The sequence below is a fragment of the Leguminivora glycinivorella genome, chromosome 24 (genome assembly GCF_023078275.1).
Source record: "Leguminivora glycinivorella isolate SPB_JAAS2020 chromosome 24, LegGlyc_1.1, whole genome shotgun sequence".
NCBI lineage: Eukaryota > Metazoa > Arthropoda > Insecta > Lepidoptera > Tortricidae > Leguminivora > Leguminivora glycinivorella.
The window spans coordinates 422149-445188 of record NC_062994.1 but is presented as its reverse complement, the minus strand read 5'-3'; the positions used below and the strand labels follow the sequence as shown (position 1 = coordinate 445188).

The 23040-nt window shown below is 43.7% G+C and overlaps 1 protein-coding gene across 12 annotated transcripts in view; it reads right to left on the bottom strand.

Annotated features, from left to right (window-relative positions):
• LOC125238646 (talin-1) overlaps positions 1-23040 on the bottom strand; it is a 158267-nt gene that overhangs the window by 63558 nt on the left and 71669 nt on the right. For all 12 annotated transcript variants that reach the window (XM_048146022.1, XM_048146021.1, XM_048146013.1 and 9 more), the window contains 8 exons: positions 22216-22367; positions 20844-20963; positions 19574-19684; positions 18279-18368; positions 7681-7818; positions 6070-6188; positions 5393-5537; positions 4317-4510 (listed from right to left, as the gene is read on the bottom strand). In XM_048146022.1, coding sequence (XP_048001979.1) covers positions 4317-4510; positions 5393-5537; positions 6070-6188; positions 7681-7818; positions 18279-18368; positions 19574-19684; positions 20844-20963; positions 22216-22367 — 1069 coding nt within the window. The remainder of the gene's footprint in view (positions 1-4316; positions 4511-5392; positions 5538-6069; positions 6189-7680; positions 7819-18278; positions 18369-19573; positions 19685-20843; positions 20964-22215; positions 22368-23040) is intronic.

Below are 23040 nucleotides of genomic sequence, written 5' to 3'. Positions count from 1 at the left end.
CAAATCCTGATGAGACCTTTATTATTTTTTTTCTACAGATATTTTTTCCTCAATTTTTTTTTAATATCCAAAAATATTTTGTTTAGTATTGACAAAATTAAAATACTAAAAAAAATCAAAAAACAAAAAAATCGCTGTCAGGATCGAACCTGAGAACATCCGCATACGAAGCCAGCGCACTACCACGGGACTACGTCTTGATTTGCTCAGTCTGACGAAATCAGTCTAGAGTAAAGAACGTCTAATGTCATGTCACGTCTTTGCCCGGCAACAGAACAGTCTTAAAAATTCATAATCTTAAAAAAAAATTGTATGCAAATTGACAGTTCAAACTGACACTGACAGATCTGTCAGTGTCAGTTTGCATACATTTTTTTTTTAAGATTATGAAAATTAAGACTCGTCTGTTGCCGGCCTTTGAGTATTGAGCGAGACATGCGCTCCTACCGCAGAGATTTGTAACTGCAATTAATAGGCCTCATTTTCGCGACTGTTCTACTTCGACAGATTGTCCTCCTTACCTCTATTCTCCATGATATACTATTTTTATTTTATCTCAAAACACAAATCACAGCAATTGACAACGTCTAATGGCCCTGTACACACATGGCCAACGGTTCCACCAACCCCCTTGGCCAAGCGTGTAGAGGGCTACTTGGCCGTAAGTTGGCAGTTGGCGCTTGCGCTTGCCGGCCAACCGATTGGTGTCGGTTTTTTGTCCACACATCAAAGGATCTTGGCGCCAATGGCCAACTGCGTTTACACGTTGGCGCTTCATTCAGTTGGTCGTCAGCCGTCAGAGAGGACGGTAGTGAAATATTTACGAAAATAATAAGTTTATCTATGTCAATAATAGTGTAGATTTTAGGAAATAAAATAACCTTGCAAATGTTTAATGTATTTCCTAAAAAAGATAAATGTTCTTATCATAATATTCAAAAAATTGTTAATATTTCAAATAATTTAATTTTACTACGGGGTTATTATTTTTTAATCAAATTTTTCTGTCAACGTCTATGATCTAGAATTTCCTAGACTTTTCCATTCCACGTCCATCTTTCATGAAGAGCCAATGCCAAGTGATTGGTTCGCCAATGTGTAAACAGCGGCTCTTATCTTGGCCAAGGGGTTTCACAAAGGGTTGGTGGAACCGTTGGCCATATGTGTACAGCGGCCATAACAGATTTTTTTTCTGTTATGACAGCTCATTCTCATTCATTTCATTTCAAGCAATATTTTTTAGCCGCATTACCTGGCCGCTACATATTAAGGTGGATGATACAATGGCTCCGGTTGTGCGATGCGAATCGGAGCCAGTGTGACATCCACCTAATCAACTACTTGTTGCACGATTAGAGTGAGATGGAGCAATAGGTAGAGAAGGACAAACATGTATTGCCTCACTCTATCGCTCTATCTCACTCTAATCGAGCAACCGATCGCCATGTGTGTAGAGATCTTGAGGATTGTGATCGTTTCGGTTTCCTTCGCCTAAGTTTTGCACGGAGCGAATGTAACTATTTATTTGCGATGGTACTGGTTCATCACTACTTTTGTGAAGTATAAAATTAATAGCTGTAACAAACTGTCAGATTTGGTTCGAGTCGGACAGCGGATTTAATTCGTTCCGAACCATATCCGGCCGTCTGTAGAGCACGCGGACCAAATCCGACCGGTCCGGCCCGAACCAAATCTAACCGTCTGTTACAGCTATTAGAGAAAATTTATAAATCTGGCAAGCAATTTGACAATGACAACTTCATAGACTACTTAAAATAGCTGTAACAGACGTGTGCGTTCCGATTTAGTATTATTTCTTTAACGGAATAATTACTAATTTTACATTATTTTGCCATTCCTTATTTCTTTAACGGAATAATTACTAATTTTCACATTATTTTGCCATTCCTTATTTCTTTAACGGAATAATTACTAATTTTCACATTATTTTGCCAAGATAAATTAATAAAATCACAATGCGTTTGGAACGCATCCGTCATTAATGTAAGTTTGGAACGCACCTGTCATTAACGTCACGTCATTGTCAAGTTGTCAGGTAGGAACAATTTGTATGGGAAAAAAGAATCACTGTTTTCTAATTATCATCACAATATTTACGTGTTTTTACACTGCCTAAACCTTCTGCGGTCTAATACAAACATTTCAATACCAAAATTACGTAAATCGGTCCAGCCGTTCTCGAGTTTATAGGTAACTAACAAACGCATTTCATTTTTATATATATAGATTTATTTATTTATTTATTTATTTATATATACCGACGATCTCGGAAACCGCTCTAACGATTTCGCTGAAATTTGTTTTGTGGGGGTTTTCGGGGTGAAAAATCGATCTAGCGTAGCCTTAGATCCCGGAAAACGCGAATTTTCGAGTTTTCATGAGTTTTTCTTTCGCATTTGTAAACGTAAAATATGGTCCTTAATTTCGCCGCGCGCGCATCGATTCCGCTTAGCTCAGTCGCACGAGGTCGGTCTAATGTACGCAGATAGATCGTAGGTGTCAGGGTTTCGAATCCCGGTCAGAAATTAAGTTTTTGTTTTTTGTCTTTTTTTTTTGTTTTTGTATTTATAAGAGTTTTTTTTTATCTAAAGACGTGATATATTAAAATAGAACCGAGCGAAGCTCGGTCGCCCAGATATTGATTTATCTAATAAGGGCATACCTGGGCGCGTGTTGCGCGTCAGCATGCGCGGCGGCTTTAACTCCGGCGGTCTACTGGCGTAACTATCGTGTAGGCCAGCTGCCGCTCCGTTAACAAGTTCAGGAATGACTTGTTTAGGGCATACCTGGGCGTGTGTTGCGCGTCAGCATGCGCGGCGGCTCTGACGCGGGCCGAAAAAAAACTGAGTGTATTTCAATGAATTCTCGTGTAGGTCAGTTGTCGCTCCGGTAGCAGGTTTAGAAAGTAATGTATTAATGATTTATCTATTCGAAGAAAACTGAGTGTTGTTTGAATGAATCCTCGTGTAAGTCAGCTGTCGCTCCGTTAGCAGGTTTAGAAAGTACTCTCTTAGTGATTTATCTACTGAATTAGACACTAGTAAGTAATTACCTGGGCTTGTGTTGAGCGTCAGCATACGCCGGAGCGCTAAATACACCGATCCACTGCCTTAACTCTCGTGTAAGTCAGCTGCCGCTCCGTTAACAAGTTTGTTTAGGGCATACCTGGGCGTGTGTTGCGCGTCAGCATACGCCGGAGCGCTAAATACACAGATCCACTGGCTTAACTCTCGTGTAGGTCAGCTGCCGCTCCGTTAACAAGTTTGTTTAGGGCATACCTGGGCGTGTGTTGCGCGTCAGCATACGCCGGAGCGCTAAATACACAGATCCACTGGTTTAACTCTCGTGTAAGTCAGCTGCCGCTCCGTTAACAAGTTTGTTTAGGGCATACCTGGGCGTGTGTTGCGCGTCAGCATACGCCGGAGCGCTAAATACACAGATCCACTGGCTTAACTCTCGTGTAAGTCAGCTGCCGCTCCGTTAACAAGTTTGTTTAGGGCATACCTGGGCGTGTGTTGCGCGTCAGCATACGCCGGAGCGCTAAATACACAGATCCACTGGCTTAACTCTCGTGTAAGTCAGCTGCCGCTCCGTTAACAAGTTTGTTTAGGGCATACCTGGGCGTGTGTTGCGCGTCAGCATACGCCGGAGCGCTAAATACACAGATCCACTGGCTTAACTCTCGTGTAAGTCAGCTGCCGCTCCGTTAACAAGTTTGTTTAGGGCATACCTGGGCGTGTGTTGCGCGTCAGCATACGCCGGAGCGCTAAATACACAGATCCACTGGCTTAACTCTCGTGTAAGTCAGCTGCCGCTCCGTTAACAAGTTTGTTTAGGGCATACCTGGGCGTGTGTTGCGCGTCAGCATACGCCGGAGCGCTAAATACACAGATCCACTGGCTTAACTCTCGTGTAAGTCAGCTGCCGCTCCGTTAACAAGTTTGTTTAGGGCATACCTGGGCGTGTGTTGCGCGTCAGCATACGCCGGAGCGCTAAATACACAGATCCACTGGCTTAACTCTCGTGTAAGTCAGCTGCCGCTCCGTTAACAAGTTTGTTTAGGGCATACCTGGGCGTGTGTTGCGCGTCAGCATACGCCGGAGCGCTAAATACACAGATCCACTGGCTTAACTCTCGTGTAAGTCAGCTGCCGCTCCGTTAACAAGTTTGTTTAGGGCATACCTGGGCGTGTGTTGCGCGTCAGCATACGCCGGAGCGCTAAATACACAGATCCACTGGCTTAACTCTCGTGTAGGTCAGCTGCCGCTCCGTTAACAAGTTTGTTTAGGGCGTACCTGGGCGTGTGTTGCGCGTCAGCATGCGCGGCGGCCCTGACGCCGCCGGTCCACTGTCGTAAGGCCGCGGAGAGGCCGGCGGCGGCGTCCCCGCAGCCCGGCGGGTCCTGGCGGCGCGCGGCCGACACGAGCTGCGCGGTGGAGCCGGCGGCGGCGCGGGAGGCGGATGCCATGGTGGAGCGCGCCCATTCCGCCTGGGGGATCAAAACTTTACATTATTACATACATACATACAATCACGCCTGTATCCCATAAAGGGATAGGCAGAACACATGAAACTACTAAAGCTTCAGTGCCACTCTTGGCAAATAAGGGGTTGAAAGAAAACGAAACTGTGACATTGCAGTGACAGGTTGCCAGCCTCTCGCCTACGCCACAATTTAACCCATATCCCATAGCCGCCTTCTACGACACCCACGGGAAGAAAGGGGGTGGTGAAATTCTTAACCCGTCACCACACAGGCTCCGACTCAGACCTCAGACTCAGGCTCAGACTTTACATTATTACTTTATTTTTAATTCGTCAGTTTCATGAAATAAAACATGGAAACGGATTAAATCGCGTATAATGAATTTACAATTCATTCCGACGTTTCGAACATTTTACAGCATTCGTGGTCAACGGGTGACTGAGGAAAAAAAGAGTGAGTGGTGGTGGGTGGGGGAGTTTTATTTCATGAGTAACTACCGCGGTAATCGTCAGTTTTAATTTATTTATTTATTTGAAAACATATTTCACTGACATTACAGACAAATCCAATGCGTCATGAAACTTAAATTTGAAAAAAAAAAAAAAAAACAGTAAATAAGAACATAATAAAGAATGGCTGCGTCCGTTAATGTCACTGTCAGTGCGTTTTCACATTATCCGATCCGATATCGGAAGGATTTCAATGGAAAATATCCAAGATGACGCCTGTAATGTATGGGATATCGGTCCCACATCCGACATCGCACCGGATAATGTGAAAACTCTTAAATATTTATGATCCAAAATCATATATAAGTAAAAACTAGATACTCTAGCTAAACATCAAGGAAAAATTTATATGAAAATACTTTGCACTATAACTTACGCTCTGTCCCGGCAAAGGCTTGAGATCGAAAGCCCTGGCGGCTTCGTCAAGTTCGTCCAGTTCCTCTTGCAACGAGCGGATGATCTCGGCCGCCGCGTCCAGTTCTAGGCCCTTGCATGAGATGCGGGCGCGGCTCACGGCGGACCTAAAACAAATGGGAACAATGAGTTAAATATATTCATAATGTTTCATTATCCATACTAATATTATAAATGAGGAGTGTCTTTTCAAAAGGGCTTATTTACACTTTGAAATATTTTTTGGGAAATCGAGAAAAACATAATTCCACGGTATTGATTTTGAAATTAATATTTAATTTGCAAAATTGTAATATTGTAAGTTGACGTTAATGCTGATTACATCAAACGTAACATGTGTACCTAAATAAATATTTAATTACCATATGTTTTTGAGAATTACTTAAGCACTTTTGATGCGAACTTTTGGGAATTAAGCCCTTTTGTTGTGGTTTTGTAGCGTAAATGTTATTATCCATACTTATATTATAAATGGGAAAGTGTGTGTCTGTTTGTTTGTCCGTCTTTCACGGCAGAACGGAGCGACGAATCCACGGGATTTTTTAAGTGGAGATAGCTGAAGGGATGGAGAGTGACATAGGCTACTTTTTGTCTCTTTCTAACGCGAGCGAAGCCTAAAGCTAGTATCTTAATATGTACCTAAGGTCAGCACAGCTAGCCGTGAGTTGTTGCGTGGTGTGCGTGAGATGCTTGGCCGTGGGCGCGTCCGCCACTGTGGGGAGCGCCGCGCGAGCCGCCTGCAGGACATGGCCGCTTGGCTGAGGACAAAAGAAAGGGTTATTGGATTGTTATAAATTATAAATGGGCTTACTCTTGGCCACAGCTTAGCTTAAGGCACAGACGTGGCCAGCGATGGAGTCAGCTCGCCCAGATAATACCTGTTCACCCTTGATTTGAAGGTTGCCGAGTTCCACTCCTTGGCAGTGCGCAAAGGAAAAGAAGAAGCGACCGGAAACCGGCCGTGCATCTAAGTGCGTTTTCACATTATCCGATCCGATATCGAATGTCGGACCGATATTCCATACATTACAGGCGCCATCTTGGATTTTTTCCATTGAAATCTTTCCGACATCCGATATCGGATCGGATAATGTGAAAACGGTGTAAGAGTCCGATGGTAGAGTGGGGACGGTGGGTAATCCAAATTATTGTTACTCACTAATAAAGGCCTTTTAACGGCGTTGATGATGACATTATGGAGAATAATCTCACTATCTATTTGCCATAGGATCAAATATCTCTACTTTATCCTGTGTCCCCAAAGCATGAGACCAAAACTGAAGTAAGAGTGGATAAGAGATATGTTCACAATATTAACTGTCAAAAGGCGTTAGCACACACGAGTTCAGGCCCAAGTTTATTTACCCAAAGTACGTTGCCATAACTCGATATAGAGTGAACATATGCATACAATACAATACAATACTCTTTATTGCACACCTTGATAAAATACAACAATACAAAACAAGGAAGAAACACGAACAAAGGTAAACAACAGGCGGTCTTATCGCTAAAGAGCGATTTCTTCCAGACAACCTTAAGGTAGCGGAAATTGATAAATTTACATAATGTCAGTAGGTGTCAGCAAATTCGAAGAAATAAATTTATCGCACAATATAGGCAAAAAAAATTAACATACATAAACATACATATATAAAGATAAATAACTAAATGCATAAATATATAAATAAAATATATATAAATAAATACACATATAACAGTACCAGGTTATTTAGAACGAGTAGTCAGACAAAAATATTACGGAAGAGATAAAAAATGGAGTTTAAGTAGTCTCTTGAAAGAGGAGACTGAGCAAGTCTTATGTCATGAGGTAGGGAATTCCAATGCATAATAATACCTGTAAGAATGCGTCAGCGCTGGCGCTAAGGTCCAACCTGCCAGCGGCGTGGTAGTATCAAACCGCGGCTTATCTGTATGGGGTGTAGCTATAATGTATCCCCAAAACACACCATAACTCGATATAGACTGAACATACGCATAACATTACCTGTAAGAAGGCATCATCACTCTCCATATGATCAAATACCTAATAACCTACCTAATATCTCTTGTTTCCCCAAAGTACGTCGCCATATTTCAACATAGACTGAACATATGCATAATAATACCTGTAAGAATGCGTCAGCGCTGGCAATAAGATAAAATACCTAATAACCTACCTAATATCTCTTGTTTCCCCAGAGTACGTCGCCATATTTCGATATAGACTGAACATATGCATAATAATACCTGTAAGAAGGCGTCCGCGCTGGCAATAAGGTCCAACCTGGCGGCGGCGTGGTCCGGCCGCCGCTCAGCGACTTGCACCGCGTCCACCACGCGAGGGATATGCTCGGATAACACTTCGCACTCTTGCAGAAGAGATTCCTAAAGAGGAAAACACAAACATAAATTATGTTGTTCACATTTGAATGCCGCAAGTAACTATTAAGACTCGGAAAATGTTAGATTTAGTATTAGCATGGTTTTAGCCTTTTTATTTATATTCTGTTTTTTTACAAGCTTTTATTCAACTTGCCTTGCTAGTATGTTAGTGTGCGTCAAAACGTAGAAGCTAAGTTTCACCCACTTCCCGGTTTCCGATTGAGCTGAAATTTTGCACGCATTGCATGCATGTAAATTACGTGACAATGCAATGTTATGGTATCATGGAGCTGATCTGATGATGAAGCAGAAAGGTGGTCATAGGAACTCTGTCATGAAACATCGTACCCCATGGAGTAAGGGGTTTTTAGAGACGTCTCGGAGAGCAGTAGAGGACTGTTGAAAGAAAGGTACAGGCGGCGATATGCAAAAAAACTTATTCAAGCGTTCAATAACTTACTTACTAATATAAAAATTTTACCTTCCAATAAAATTGTTATTATTTTGCCTGGTATATCCGAGGTCTTATATAGAGAGAGTACGTCGTAGACGTCGCATCGGACCGATAGATGGCGCCATCGTTCGTTGTAAGTCGCTCCGGCGTCACACCGCCGCGATGTTGGTAGTCCCGTTTTCCCCACCTGCAACATAAGGCTCCTACGCGCCCCGGCCCGCCACCAGCCACCCTCATTGTTGAGGAGAAGCGCCGACGGTATATTAAGCCTACCAGGAAGGCATCACTCAGACCTCGGATATACCAGGCAAAATAATAACAATTTTATTGGAAGGTAAAATTTTTATATTATTTGTGCCGTTTGTATATCCGAGGTCTTATATAGAGACCCGTTTATTATCTCCTGGTGGCGAGTCAGCTGGCGCGCAAGCCTTTGGCAGCCCTATTGGCATAGCATAGAAGAATAAGTGAATCGGTTGTTGAACCGATTTGACAGATGTATCAGTCGAAATCGCCTTCGATCCGCGAATATCTCGGTGCCAGAAACGCCTAAAGAGATTTTCGTGATGACGCCTAGCTTTAGTCAGCGAATAGTTAGAGAAATGACATTATTATACATTGTAGGCGAGGCTGACTTGAACAAGATACAAAAACCTTAGATACACTTTTATTATTAACAGACACGTTATTTTATCAGGTTATTATAAACCCAATTTCAGACACAAAGTGTGGAAATTAACTGTAAAAGTAGTGTAACTATCTGTACTGTAGCAGGGTAACGTAATTGATACTGCTTTTGTCAACCCTTCGTAAAAATTATCTAAATCAATATTAGCTTTGATATGACTATTTAAAGTCCAACGTCTTACGTCCATATCAAACACAGAAAAAGGTCATCACTCACGCGCCCGAGGGCTATTTGTTACGATACTGGTATTTTCGATCAGACTATTTCGCGTCAAGCGAGCGCGGTTACAAGCGAGACTCCTGAACTCTGAACTCTTTTTAGTGAGGGCATTTGAGGATACTGGTCGCTCGGTAAAACTAGCCTAGAAGATGAAAAGTACGAGCGCTGTCGATTGCTACTACACTGGACGGAGGTATCAGTCGATTTCTTCAAGTCAGTCATTGACTCTTAGGGTAATCCATTACCTAATCCAAAACCCGATGCGACGGATTTCTACTTCGTGCAATGAAGGTCGACAGTGTAGACTGAGAGGTGACGTCCGTGTCGCATCGCTGGTGGTTGCTGAACACGTCGTGGTAGCAGGTCAAGGGGTGAATTAAAACACCGCCACACATGCGCGCTTTGAGAGCGTAGGCGGAGCGCAATAATGGCGGTGCACCGCACAAACGCTGGCGTTGCGCCCAGTGGGCACTAGCGGGAACTAACGAGCGCGGATTGCGAGCGCAACGCGCGCGGGACGCGAGCGGAATGCGCGCGCATTCAGCGCGCTGATAGCGTAGCGTTAGCGAAGCGGAATGCGCTTTATGTGTGGCGGAGGCTTAATACGTACCGTTGTACGGCGTAATGCAGGGCTCTCGCAGACGAAGAGGTACGATGACGGGCGAAGCAGAAGAAGGCGAGGTCACCGAAGGTCACTTACTTGGCTCCCAGGGGGTGCATACTGACCTCGTACGACAGTCTGTTGGAGTCAGCAGTTACTGTCGTAGTTACTCGTAACCGAAGAGATGTAGTCCTGCCATCGTACAGCATAACATAACATACAACCGAACTGTGCATAGCATATAGTGCTATGCGAACCTTAATCCGGCTGCATGTCACTTCAGTCGCCAGCGCCACCGCCTGTTGAAGATTATTTTCCATCGGAAGAGCTTTACTTTGTACAATATTCCGATTATTTAAGGTCTTATCGGGCTGCAAATGCAAGCAAAACAGGAGCGATTGGCCTACAGCTATCGGCAGCTGTACGAGGTAATGCTGGAAACCAACCTCCCTCTGTAGACTACGAAAGTTGTGAAATTGATGAAATCAGGTTCTACGATCGAATCAAGCTCTATATTAATTCAGTATAGTCGAGCCAGATGATAACTACTGAAGTCCTCCTGAGTTCCTGGCCCCTTTCGCTTTGAGCTGGAATCTCAAGTTCACTAAGGCGAAGCGGGTTTATTTTTCCCAATTTGTTTATTAGAGGCTCGGCGAATAAGTTAATCTCTCGAATGGACAGGGGGCGCCACAAGCCTCCGGGAAATCGTCGTGTACTTGGAACCCCCGCGGCCAGATTACCGATCGGTTTTGGTGTCCGCCCGGTAAACAGACGCACGCTCAGGATGCAGCACGCTGGCTCGAATTCAGATCTGGACATTCTGAAAGAGTTTTTTTTTTTTTTTTAATTCCGCAAACCTTTACGATGTCTTTGACCTACACAATGAGCGACGTACAGGAATCACAGGGTCGTCTCGCGAGGCGCCTCTCCGATTAGATAGCTCGCGAACATCGTCAGGACACCCTCGCAGCAGTGCGGCTCCTCGTCCGGTTATTGACGTCTTACCTCGTTCAACTATGGGTGGCCAAGCCACGTTAGGACGTAGCATCTTTAGAATTTATCTGTTCTCACTTCGGCGACGGAGGAGTCATTGGTCAAAATAGAGTGTAAATACTGTCGAAGTACTTCACGGGAACTGGAAAGAGAAGAGTGGATACCATAGTGTACGGGATGTCAGCTGATAGCGGCGCCCGGCGTCACATTGGAGGGCAGTATCAGCCTGGTCAGCAACAGAGTCTGCAACGATACCGTAGCAGACGGAGCCCGGATATGGTCGTGGCACCATTGTAGGGGAAGACAGTGCTCGCGGTGAGCGTGACATCTTAGGCGCGACGGGCGTTATCAGCGTGGCGGCTAGCAGTACCAAGGGACCACATCAGCAATCTTACCAGCTTGTCACTGCAGCAGACGATGTTACGTTCGGCGGTGAGATTGAGACGGCCGTCGTCAGCTCGAAAGGCGTCTTCGATGCCCCTGTCGCGTCACGCAGTATCGTGCTCGGTGGCCCTCTCGAGGTCGCCGCCGTCGGCGCGGGAGGCACCGGCGCCAGCATGACAGTCAGCTACATCGGTGAACAGCATCAACAGAGTTCGCGGCGTCGTCACGGCAGACGCGGCAGGAAAATTAGCGACGCCTTCGCGGCAGCCGCAGTATTGCGCTCGGTGGCGCGATGAAGGTCGCCGCGTCTGCAATCTTACCTCGTGCGATCGAGGCGACATCAAGGCGCCAGCATCAGCGTGTCGGCCGACGACACCGGTGGAAAACTTCAAGTAGCTTGCGGCGATGTCACGGCAGACGCAGCAGAAGGATTGCGACGCCTGTGCAGCGGTTAACAGTATTACGCTCCGCATCACCACTGAGGCTTGTCACGGCAGACGAACGCTCTGCATCACCATCGAGGCGCCAGCATAAGCGTGGCGGCCAGCGATACTGGTGGACAGCTTCAGCAGGGTCGCGGCGTTTTCACGGCAGATGAGCGCGCTGCATCACCATCGAGGCGCCAGCATAAGCGTGGCGGCCAGCGATACTGGTGGACAGCTTCAGCAGGATCGCGGCGTTGTCACGGCAGATGAGCTCGCTGCATCACCATCGAGGCGCCAGCATAAGCGTGGCGGCCAGCGATACTGGTGGACAGCTACAGCAGGATCGCGGCGTTGTCAGGGCTGACGCACGCTCTGCATTACCATCGAGGCGCCAGCATAACCGTGGCGGCCAGCGATACTGGTGGACAGTCAGCAGGATCGCGGCGTTGTCGCGGCAGACGAACGCTCTGCATCACCATCGAGGCGCCAGCATAAGCGTGGCGGCCAGCGATATTGGTGGACAGCTTCAGCAGGCTCGCGGCGTTGTCAAGGCAGACGCACGCTCTGTATCACCATCGAGGCGCCAGCATAAGCGTGGCGGCCAGCGATACTGGTGGACAGCTTCAGCAGGATCGCGGCGTTGTCATGGCAGACGAACGCTCTGCATCACCATCGAGGCGCCAGCATAAGCGTGGCGGCCAGCGATATTGGAGGACAGCTTCAGCAGGCTCTCGGCGTTGTCAAGGCAGGCGCACGCTCTGCATCACCATCGAGGCGCCAGCATAAGCGTGGCGGCCAGCGATACTGGTGGACAGCTTCAGCAGGATCGCGGCGTTGTCACGGCAGACGAACGCTCTGCATCACCATCGAGGCGCCAGCATAAGCGTGGCGGCCAGCGATATTGGTGGACAGCTTCAACAGGCTCGCGGCGTTGTAGGCGGGGGCAGAAGGTGGCCGCGCTGGTAGCCTGCATATTGACGACAGATCACTAACGGCGCGGCGCTCGCGTCGGGGCAGCAGCAGACATACTTACAGCGTCGCACGCGACGCCTATGTGGCGGCCACAACGTTGTTCGGCGGCACCGCAGAGATGGCCATCGTTAACGAGGAGGCAACTTCTACGCAACTTCGGCGGCGCCGACGCGGCGGACAACACTGCCGCGGTCAGTGGCGCTATCGCAGCGCTACAGTAAGTTCCGGCGCCGACACGTGGTTTGGGGCCTCCGCACCGAATCGGAAACCGAACATGTTCTTTCTAAAATAATATGAATCTGCTCACCCATTCGTCGGAGAAATTCAAACCTCCTTGGAGCGCGGTATTCCTCCACCGCGCCCGCCGCCGCCGCCGCCGCCGCCGCCGCAGCCCGCAGGTCGCGCAGCCCGCGGTCGCGAAGCACGTGGTCCCCGGAGCACGTGGTCCCCGGCGGAGCAACTTACCTACGTTACCGCTTATATTCTCGCGCGAAACTTTTAATACGCGGATAACACTTCCTACTTTAGTCTCGGAAATGCGAATAGTTTAAAAAGAAAACTGATTAACGGTAACGATTTTTGCAGCATGGAACTTTCTTACAAAAAAGTGGGTAGAATCATAAAGCACCGCTCGTTCATTTCTATCGTGAGAACCCCGAAAGACGAATAATGATCGCTAGCGAGGCATAATATATCTCATTATTCAAGAAGAACGAGCGTAAATTAAAAGGGAAGAAAGAATTGACGATGAAAATTGAAATTGAAAAATTTCATAATTCCGAAACGTTATAAGCCACTTTTTAAATAAAAACACGAATAACTCTGGTTTGACCAGGAGTAACAAGGAAATAGAAACTAAAAGATTAATTTCGAGACACCATGCTGTAAAAATGTTCGAACGGAATACGCGACAACCGGTCACTTCGGCGTTCGACGAAACAATGAGGGTGGCTGGTGGCGGGCCGGGGCGCGTAGGAGCCTTATGTTGCAGGTGGGGAAAACGGGACTACCAACATCGCGGCGGTGTGACGCCGGAGCGACTTACAACGAACGATGGCGCCATCTATCGGTCCGATGCGACGTCTACGACGTACTCTCTCTATATAAGACCTCGGATATACAAACGGCACAAATAATAAATTATACCATTTTGTGACGACGAAAATTGTTTAAAATCACTTAAAAGGCTTCAACTTATACCTTGTACTTTTGGCTCTTGAAAAAAGTGTAAACAAACCAGAGCCGTCAAATTTGAGGGTTGTTTATTAGGTAACGTTTGGTTCCTGATTTTTTTTCTCTATTTAAAAATAAATTGAGTTCACTACTATTTTCCATTTCATTTCACTAACATGTAATTTCGTTTAATTTGACGAAACATAATACACCTTCATGAATACAAGCTTATTGTCATTACATTTAATTAATATAATTATTTTCTTCAGGAAATCTTTAACCAAAAAGTACCCAATTTGGCAGAGGTTTAAAACTCATGGTTGCATTTTAATCTGGGTGTAACACTTACGCGATTTTTAATTTTATCTGACATTTAGACATGCTTGTTATCAATCATCATCATCATCATCATCTGTTCCAAATTTGATATTTGTGTTTTCGAGCTTCCGTTTCTCCGTATGAGATGATGATTGTTATATTTCTGTATTTTTTTTTATACTAGATGGTAGTTTAGTTGATTCAGTAATATTTATAGGTACCACACTAAATTTTGATGAAAAACAGAGAAATATAAAAAAGCAATAGAAATATAATTAAGATTATCTGTGCATGAAATAATAAAAAAATATGAAAAAAAAATATGTCGTTCTATTCTATCCCCCTTATTCATAAACGTTCACTAAAGTTATCAAGCCGATAAAGTTCGTTTGTCCCTTTCTATCACACCAATACGCCGAAAAGGGACAAACGACCTTTATCGGCTTGATAACTTTAGTGTGCGTTTATGAATAAGGGGGTATGTGTTTAATGGTGAAAACATATGTATATTTTTAAGTAAAACGCAATACTTTATATATACGTTATTTTATTCTGGTGAGGACGATGACGACGATGAGGATGAAGACGAAGATGATTCTGTCACATTTATTATTATTCTGTCGGCCAAATCGTCAATCTTGTTGTCTAACTCTTTCATTTTCTTCTCTTCCTTGATGATATGTTCTTCGCATCTTCTCCAGTTTTCTGGTTTCACATTAGCAATGTGCGTTTGCCGACCCATTATAAACTTGTAATTACACTCGTCTTGTACAAATGTATTTGGTAAAATTAAGCAAAAGTAGGTATATGTTTTTGGAATGGAACGGACTATAGTAGTGAGCTCAATTACTTATTTTTAAATACGAATATTTTAACAGGAACCAAACGTTACTGATAAACAACTATTTGACGGTTTGTTAACAGTTTTTTAAATACCTATAAATACAAGGAATCGCATCGCAATCGCAACTCTCACCTTACTTACCATTTATGCGTTTATAATCATTAAAATTGGCTCACCATGAATAAAAAGTACCAAGTAAGTAGCGACCTACAATTTTGTTCTTCGATCTGGCCTTAAAAGGTTCACTACCCCTGGAACTGTCAAATTTGACGGCTCCGGTTTGTTTACACTTTTTTCAACAGCTAAAAGTACAAGGTATAGGGAGGTACAAAAGTGAATCAGTGGTACTTTCGAGATTCATTATACATATCGTGACTACTTTTAAAAAATCTCGCATCTAACACTGCTACTCAAAATATTGTCTTCGATTACCGCGATAGTTACTCATGAAATAAAACTATGGAAACGGATTAAATCCTCATCGGATCATGCTATAAAGTTTGACAAGCCTCTGATTCTTGCTAAGGAGAAGCGATATATACCCAGAATGTTGCGAGAGGCCATTGAGAACAAAAAATATCCAAACTTTAATAGAGAGGATGGCTGTACTTTACCACCGGCCTGGGATCCAGTAGTACATCTGATAATGGAACAAGCACGACGAAGGCTGTGAGGCATTTGTGTTGTATGGTGTTGGACATTTGCAGTTTGTTCTTTGTCAATTTTGTGTAGATTAATTGGTTAATTATTTTTAACATAGTAATGGTAAATTTTTTGAATATTGTATAACTAGCTTTATTAATAGTGTGTGAACCTGCCTTAGAAATCTATATTATTTGTGGTCATGGTTCGTTAATATTTCTTGTATGTGGGTAGCTTTCGCACATTTTAATTTTTCCTCAGTCACCCGTTGACCACGAACGCTGTAAAGAGTTCGAAACGTCGGAATGTATTTTAAATTCATTATACGCGATTTAATCCGTTTCCATAGTTTTACTGCTACTCAAAATTGAAACGCAGTAACTCTATATGCATCCCATACATAGTTACTACATTTGGCTTTTCATTCACAGAAGAAGATACGAGATTTTTTTAAAGTAGTAACGATATCGATGTAGGGAACAAATCAAATTATTTTATGAAATATTTTTTGATTTGTTTCTTTAAGTAGTAACACTACTATATACAGGGTTACTTTTTAGTCAGTTAACAAACTTCGTATAAATGATCGCTAAGGTAAATGAAATATACGTTTTGTTTTATTTTTATCCCATCTCAAATAAAAAAAAAGAAAATTGCACCCAAATTATTCCACAAAAACAGTAGAAAACTTGGTCACCCTAGTTACTGACGGCAGCGGCGGAGGCGAGGAGTGAGCGGGGCACTCGCGCGCGGCCAGTGGCAGCGCTTGCGCAGGGGGTGGGGAGGTGGTGGGCGGGGAGCTGAGCGGCGTCGGCAGGGTTCAAAGATGGCAGCTTTTGTTCTTAGCCGCGCCGGATTTACAGCGATTACAAATTTTCCTTCATACTTTCACGGGCTTAGGACCGTCAAAGCCCATGTCGATAGTCAATAAAAAACATTTAACATTTTAAGACAAATTAATTCACAGAAGAAGTCGATAAAGTGAAAAACGACATGTGCTTAGGCGTATTAAAAATTGGAATCAGCTACAATAATCGTTTGATTTAGGTACTTACAAATGGAGTCCATTTCTCCTCACTTAACTCACTTACACTAATTAAATTGTTTGCAGACATGACATGGGAGACGAGCATTAGGCAAACCGGTATTTCTTAACACAGGCAGAATCTCTGTCTCGTACAACCTACGAGCCGCTCGCAGATTGTTATTAGCCCTGGCGTACACTCTCACCATTTCATAAAACTCGCGGTTTGAGTACATCGTTTCGCGTTAGCTCACTGGCGTGCGAGGAAAACATAAAACGACTGTCCGTAAGAGAGCGCAGCGTGAGACTGAGGGGCGGTGTTTCTTTTGTAAAGCGGCGAGCGGCGCGCGCGCTCCCCCGCCCCCGCCGCGCGCACACCCCCGTCATACCCAATCATGCGCCGGCCGCCGCTGAACTCAAATGAACCCAAAATCAGCTGTGTAGGGTGTCCGTAATTTGTAAAAATTATGAGGAATCAAAATAAAAAAATAATAAATCTTAAAAATAATGTTTTTTTATTGAAATGGGTTCTATTAACGATACTGAATTCAGGGTTTTTTTTTGTAAGGTGACTAAAAAATAACCCTGTATAAATTATAAACTGAAATAGATACCATACACTAAAGAAAAAGCGATCAAGCCCACTGGTGGCGAAGCCGGGAATCGAACCCGGGTCTCCAGCTAACGCGGCTGACGTGTTCGACCGCTACACCACCCCGACCGCCGAGGTACCCGTCGAAATTTCTCTAGTGTATGTTATCTCTGAAGGCTAGGCGCCTTTGACCAACTCACAGAGAACCTCCTATAGAGTGGCAGTCTTGTATATTTGGTTCGCGATACGAGTCACCAGTGTTTGGGGTGCGAGGAGCGGGCGGGGAATGTGTTAAGCGCGCTGTGATTGGCCGTTTCAAGGACGGCGGGCAGTCGCGCCAGATGAAAAGGGACAGAAGTATGACTGTCCCTCTACTGACGCGTAAGTGGCCAATGTAAGTTGACCTATGCCGGCTCTGAATAAATTATAAATATGACTTATTTGTGGAATGTAATGCCGTCTGTTTTTAAATTTGAGCTTCTTGTTACCTTTCCACACCATTTCACACTACAGGTGGACATCTTTAAGGCATCAAAATACCCTTTTCCAATTTTTTTGTGCGAAAAACACGCGCTGCTTTCGGGTCTGTTACTTGGTCGATACTGATCGGGCACGGCGAGCGCCCGCGCTTATATCAGTGCAAATACTAGGAAGGCTGGCGACCGCGAGTCGTCTTGTAATAGATGTCTATAGGGGTTGGTCTGTGGACCAACTCTAAGGGCGAGCAATTAGTGCTTGCACAAAAACAAATCAAAAAATATTTCATAAAATAATTTGATTTGTTCCCTACATCGATAGATGGCAGCACCATCTCTCTCGCTATATCGTAATCCTGCAAAAGGATTCATATAGGAGGTGCAAGCACTAATTGCTCGCCCTTAGAGTTGGTCAAAGGCGCCTAGCCTTCAGAGATAACATACACTAGAGAAATTTCGACGGGTACCTCGGCGGTCGGGGTGGTGTAGCGGTCGAACACGTCAGCCGCGTTAGCTGGAGACCCGGGTTCGATTCCCGGCTTCGCCACCAGTGGGCTTGATCGCTTTTTCTTTAGTGTATGGTATCTATTTCAGTTTATAGTAACGATATGTTACAAGCACTGGTTTACGTTTCTCGAGTGAGAATATTTTTACGAACCTGTGAGTATTTGTTGGTGTTGTGCTGAGCAGCATTGTGAGCTGAGGTTATCAGTTGAGTTGCGCTGGAAGCAGCGTGCCGAGCGGTTTCCTAAAACAACAATACAATATTAATGTCAAAAAATAAAAAACGATGTATCGATCAAGATTACAAAATTGAGAAGAACAATATGAATAGGCTAGTTTCCTACTAGTCAAAACAGCTTCTTTTTAAGAACTGTCAAAACGATTTGCTTCTATGAAATTACATACTATGAAATACTGAGTAGTGACATCACGGTCAATTCATTTACTTTATATCTTTCTCTTTGACTTATTAAATATAAATTATTATATACTTCTAATTTTCAAGTATTTGTGTGATGGACGAACAAAGATATTTTGTACCCAAGTACCCATACTTCTAGGCGTTCAAGCTATGCTTAGTTAAGGGCTACGTCGATCAGTGTAACACTTCCCCTAATATTATATTTATCAAATTATAATCACTTGAGTCGATTCAAAGAATCATTAGCATGTATATCTACAACGTTTTCGCCATCTTGAGCATGCAAAGATCCATACTGATATTATAAATGAGAAAGTGTGTGTGTCTGTTTGTTTGTCCGTCTTTCACGGCAAAACGGAGCGATGAATTGACGTGGTTTTTTAAGTGGAGATAGTTGAAGGGATGGAGAGTGACATAGGCTACTTTTTAGGGTTCCGTAGTCAACTAGGAACCCTTATAGTTTCGCCATGTCTGTCTGTCCGTCCGTCCGTCCGTCCGTCCGTCCGTCCGCGGATAATCTCAGTAACCGTTAGCACTAGAAAGCTGAAATTTGGTACCAATATGTACATCAATCACGCCAACAAAGTGCAAAAATAAAAAATGGAAAAAAATGTTTTATTAGGTTACCCCCCCTACATGTAAAGTGGGGGCTGATATTTTTTTTTATTCCAACCCCAACGTGTGATATATTGTTGGATAGGTATTTAAAAATGAATAAGGGTTTACTAAAATCGTTTTTTGATAATATTAATATTTTCGGAAATAATTGCTCCTAAAGGAAAAAAAAGTGCGTCCCCCCCCTCTAACTTTTGAACCATATGTTTAAAAAATATGAAAAAAATCACAAAAGTAGAACATTATAAAGACTTTCTAGGAAAATTGTTTTGAACTTGATAGGTTCAGTAGTTTTTGAGAAAAATACGGAAAACTACGGAACCCTACACTGAGCGTGGCCCGACACGCTCTTGGCCGGTTTTGTCTCTTTCTAACGCGAGCAAAGCCGCAAAAGCTAGGGAATATAGCATTACCTGCAGACGAGCCATTTGTGAGCTAACGATGTCCTGTCCCTGTGCGTAGTCGACGGTGATGTAACGCAGTTCTTCAGCCGCTTTGCGAAGATTTTCTTGCTTCTCACGATCCTACAAACAAACATTCATCTTTCAGAAATCAATAATAGAAGATAGGTTGGCAAATGCGACCTGTGTGTTTCTAATTTATAAGATGTGTTGACTGATAAAGAATCCTTTCTCTTCCAGTATCTTATACCTTTAAACGAGCAATTCTTGTATATTTTTTAGATTTAGATAGATAGATCTTTATTGTTCAACCGTGTTTATATATACATACCGGCGATCTCGGAGACCGCTCTAACGATTTCGCTGAAATTTGTTATGTGGGGGGTTTTCGGGGATAAGAAATCGATCTAGCTTAGCCTTAGGTCCCGGAAAACGCGATTTTTCGAGTTTTCGTGCGTTTTTCTTTTGCATTAATCGCAAAGCTCCGTCATAAATGCGTCGGTTTAATAGTCGCAATGCACACAGGTGTCAGGATTCAAATCCCGGCAAGAAATAAAGCTTTTTTTAGTCTAAAGACGCGCTTTAATAAAATAGAACCGAGCTAAGCTCGGTCGTCAAAAAGAGCAGACGAGCCACCTGATGGTAAGCAGTCATCGCCGCCCATGGACATAAGCAACATCAGGGGAGCCACTTATGCGTTGCCGACCTTTGAGAACCCTAAATACTACTAACGACTTAAAGAATACTTAAAGAATAAAGTGCCCATTATTACTATCATGTGCATATTTATTAAGAAATTAATAGTATTTTATGCAACAGGCGTTTAAAGGAGGTCAAAAAAGACGAGTGACGTGGGTAACAATTTGAGGCGAAGCCGAAAATTGTTATTAAGACGACACGAGTATTTTTTGACTCAGTTAAACACCGTTGCATACAATACTTTTTCTACGACCATGCACTTACTTTTGAATAGTTTTCTAGAATAACTATATCATGAAATTCGCACTGTTTCCTATAAGTATTTTGACTTGTCCTCTGCAATGTTTCTGCACTCACCCTGTCGCTCGCACTCACCGCGCCGCCGCCCGCCCCCGGCCGGCGCCCCGCGGCCCGCTATATCCCTTAACGGCTACCTAACAATGCTGTAAGAGCTATATCGTATGCGTGGGTGCGCGGGGCGCCGGCCGGGGGCGGGCATCTTTTATGTAGTGTTTTAACGATCTATGCACGAGACGGTAAATGACGAATAACAACACGGGAGTAGAAAAAATTAAATAAATACCTGTGGTGAGGTAGCACATTGTCGCGCCGCTTCTACCATTCTTGCAGTGGCGTCAGCTAACAGCTTAGCGGCTGCCAACAGTTTGCGCTGGGCGTCTGATGGCTGTTTCTCGGCTTCCGTCTGAATAAACAATAGTTATTTGTTATACAAGGGGGCAAAGTTGTGTTTTAACGCCGACTGTGGAATTGGAAAACGAGCAAGTGAAAGGATTCTATAGTTGAACCACGAGCGAAGCGAGTGGTTCGAGAATAGAATCCTGATCTTGCGAGTTTTTTAACACACGAGAAGTAAAATACATTTGCACCCGAGTGTAACACAAAACTTTTCCCCTCACTATAGCGAGGAAACTACAACGCAAAAAATGCGTTTATCACTGCTTCCAGTAGTTCCACAGGTGGTAAATCATCTTTATTACTAGATTCAGCTACTTTTATCAATTTTAAAACAGTTAATTTGATTTTATTCAAGGTCAAATTACTTTACCCACTAGTGGATAAAATGCGTTTTTACCCGCTGGTATTAAAGGACAAAACACGTGTTTCCGAGCTAGTGAGGGGAAAAATAAATGATATACGATATAGGATCAACCAACTGGAATCAAGTGATTAATGAAACAATGTGATACCTTTGGGGTATTATTTGGAGATTCAACGAACCAAGGTACAAAGTGGTGTACTAGAAGAGTAAAACTAACCGTGAATCATTTAAAACTCTGATATGATGATGATGGTGAACGACTAAAAAAAAACTAATTAGTCCGTCAGTTAGATTATCAAAGAATTTTAGACACGTATTTTTTCTTTTTTCTCGTAAACGAAAAATGACGACGGTACGGTGCGTTGAAGTTTCGCGTGACGTCACGCCTAGGTTACTTCTTATAAGTGACGTCACAAGCCCCCACTCCGGAACTTTGATGTTCTATATTTTTGTATTTTTTCATTAATTAGAAAAGCGAAAAATATCTGTTCAGTGTTTTTGGAAGATCTAACTGACGGACTAAACAGAATGCCATTTTTTATTGTAGTCGTTATCCCTATTGAAGAGGCAAAGAAAACTGTTTGAGTCTTACGGGAGTTTTATGTGCTACCAACTAAAAGTTCTGTTTCATACATATATACTTTTTAGTTTGTTATTTCCTAGTGTAAGTTAAAGCAATTGTCTTCTATAGAAATGTGAAGTGTGAATTTTCATACATATATACAATCACGCCTGTATCCCATAAAGGAGTAGGCAGAGCACATGAAACTACTAAAGCTTCAGTGCCACTCTTGGCAAATAAGGGGTTGAAAGAAAACGAAACTGTGACATTGCAGTGACAGGTTGCCAGCCTCTCGCCTACGCCACAATTTAGTTCACCAGTTCTGTTTCTTACCTTGATATTAGTAATCAAATGGGCAGTTGCTTGGCCAAGTAATCTGGCTTGGCGCACCATCTCGGCAGGGTCGTGAGCTTCGACCACCCGTTCGCTGGCCGTCATCACGGTTTCCACGGAGCGCTCTGTCACGCTGGGCTGAGCTCGGCGGTCTGTTGACAAATTTATATGTTACTAGCTTATGCTCGCGGCTTCTCTCGCGTTAGAAAGAGACAAAAAGTAGCCTATGTCACTCTCCATCCCTTTAACTATCTCCACTTAAAAGATCACGACAATTCCTCGCTCCGTTTTGCCGTGAAGGACGGACAAACAAACAGACACACACACTTTCCCATTTATAATATTAGTATGGATAATCAAAGAGGATCGAGTATTATCACACCTCGGACACTGGCGATCAAATATATGAAAGAGGCGCGTTCCTAGCACACAGTCTAAGCTCGTGTAGGTGAACGCGTACTATGCCTGTATGAGTGAGATATGACAGGTCGACTGTTCGCGTTTTTGACAGGCGGTAACTGTGAGGTAACCGAGAGGGGGTGGGCGACACTTTCAGCGGGGAGCGGGACTGGCCATACTGTACGATAGTACTCTTTATTATACTGTGGTATTATACAGAGTTACTGTCGAAGTAAAATGTGTAATCACAGTGCATAGACTGCCATCTCTTGATACAAGCTTAGAACTTTTGAACCTCAGTTTTGACAATTTGGCCCATATTCCTAGCTTGATATGTGTTAAAATGACGAATATTAATATTAGCGCCATCTAGCTGAGCGTACCCCAAAGGTGTAATGCCATCTAGGCCACCGTACCTTTTTCTGT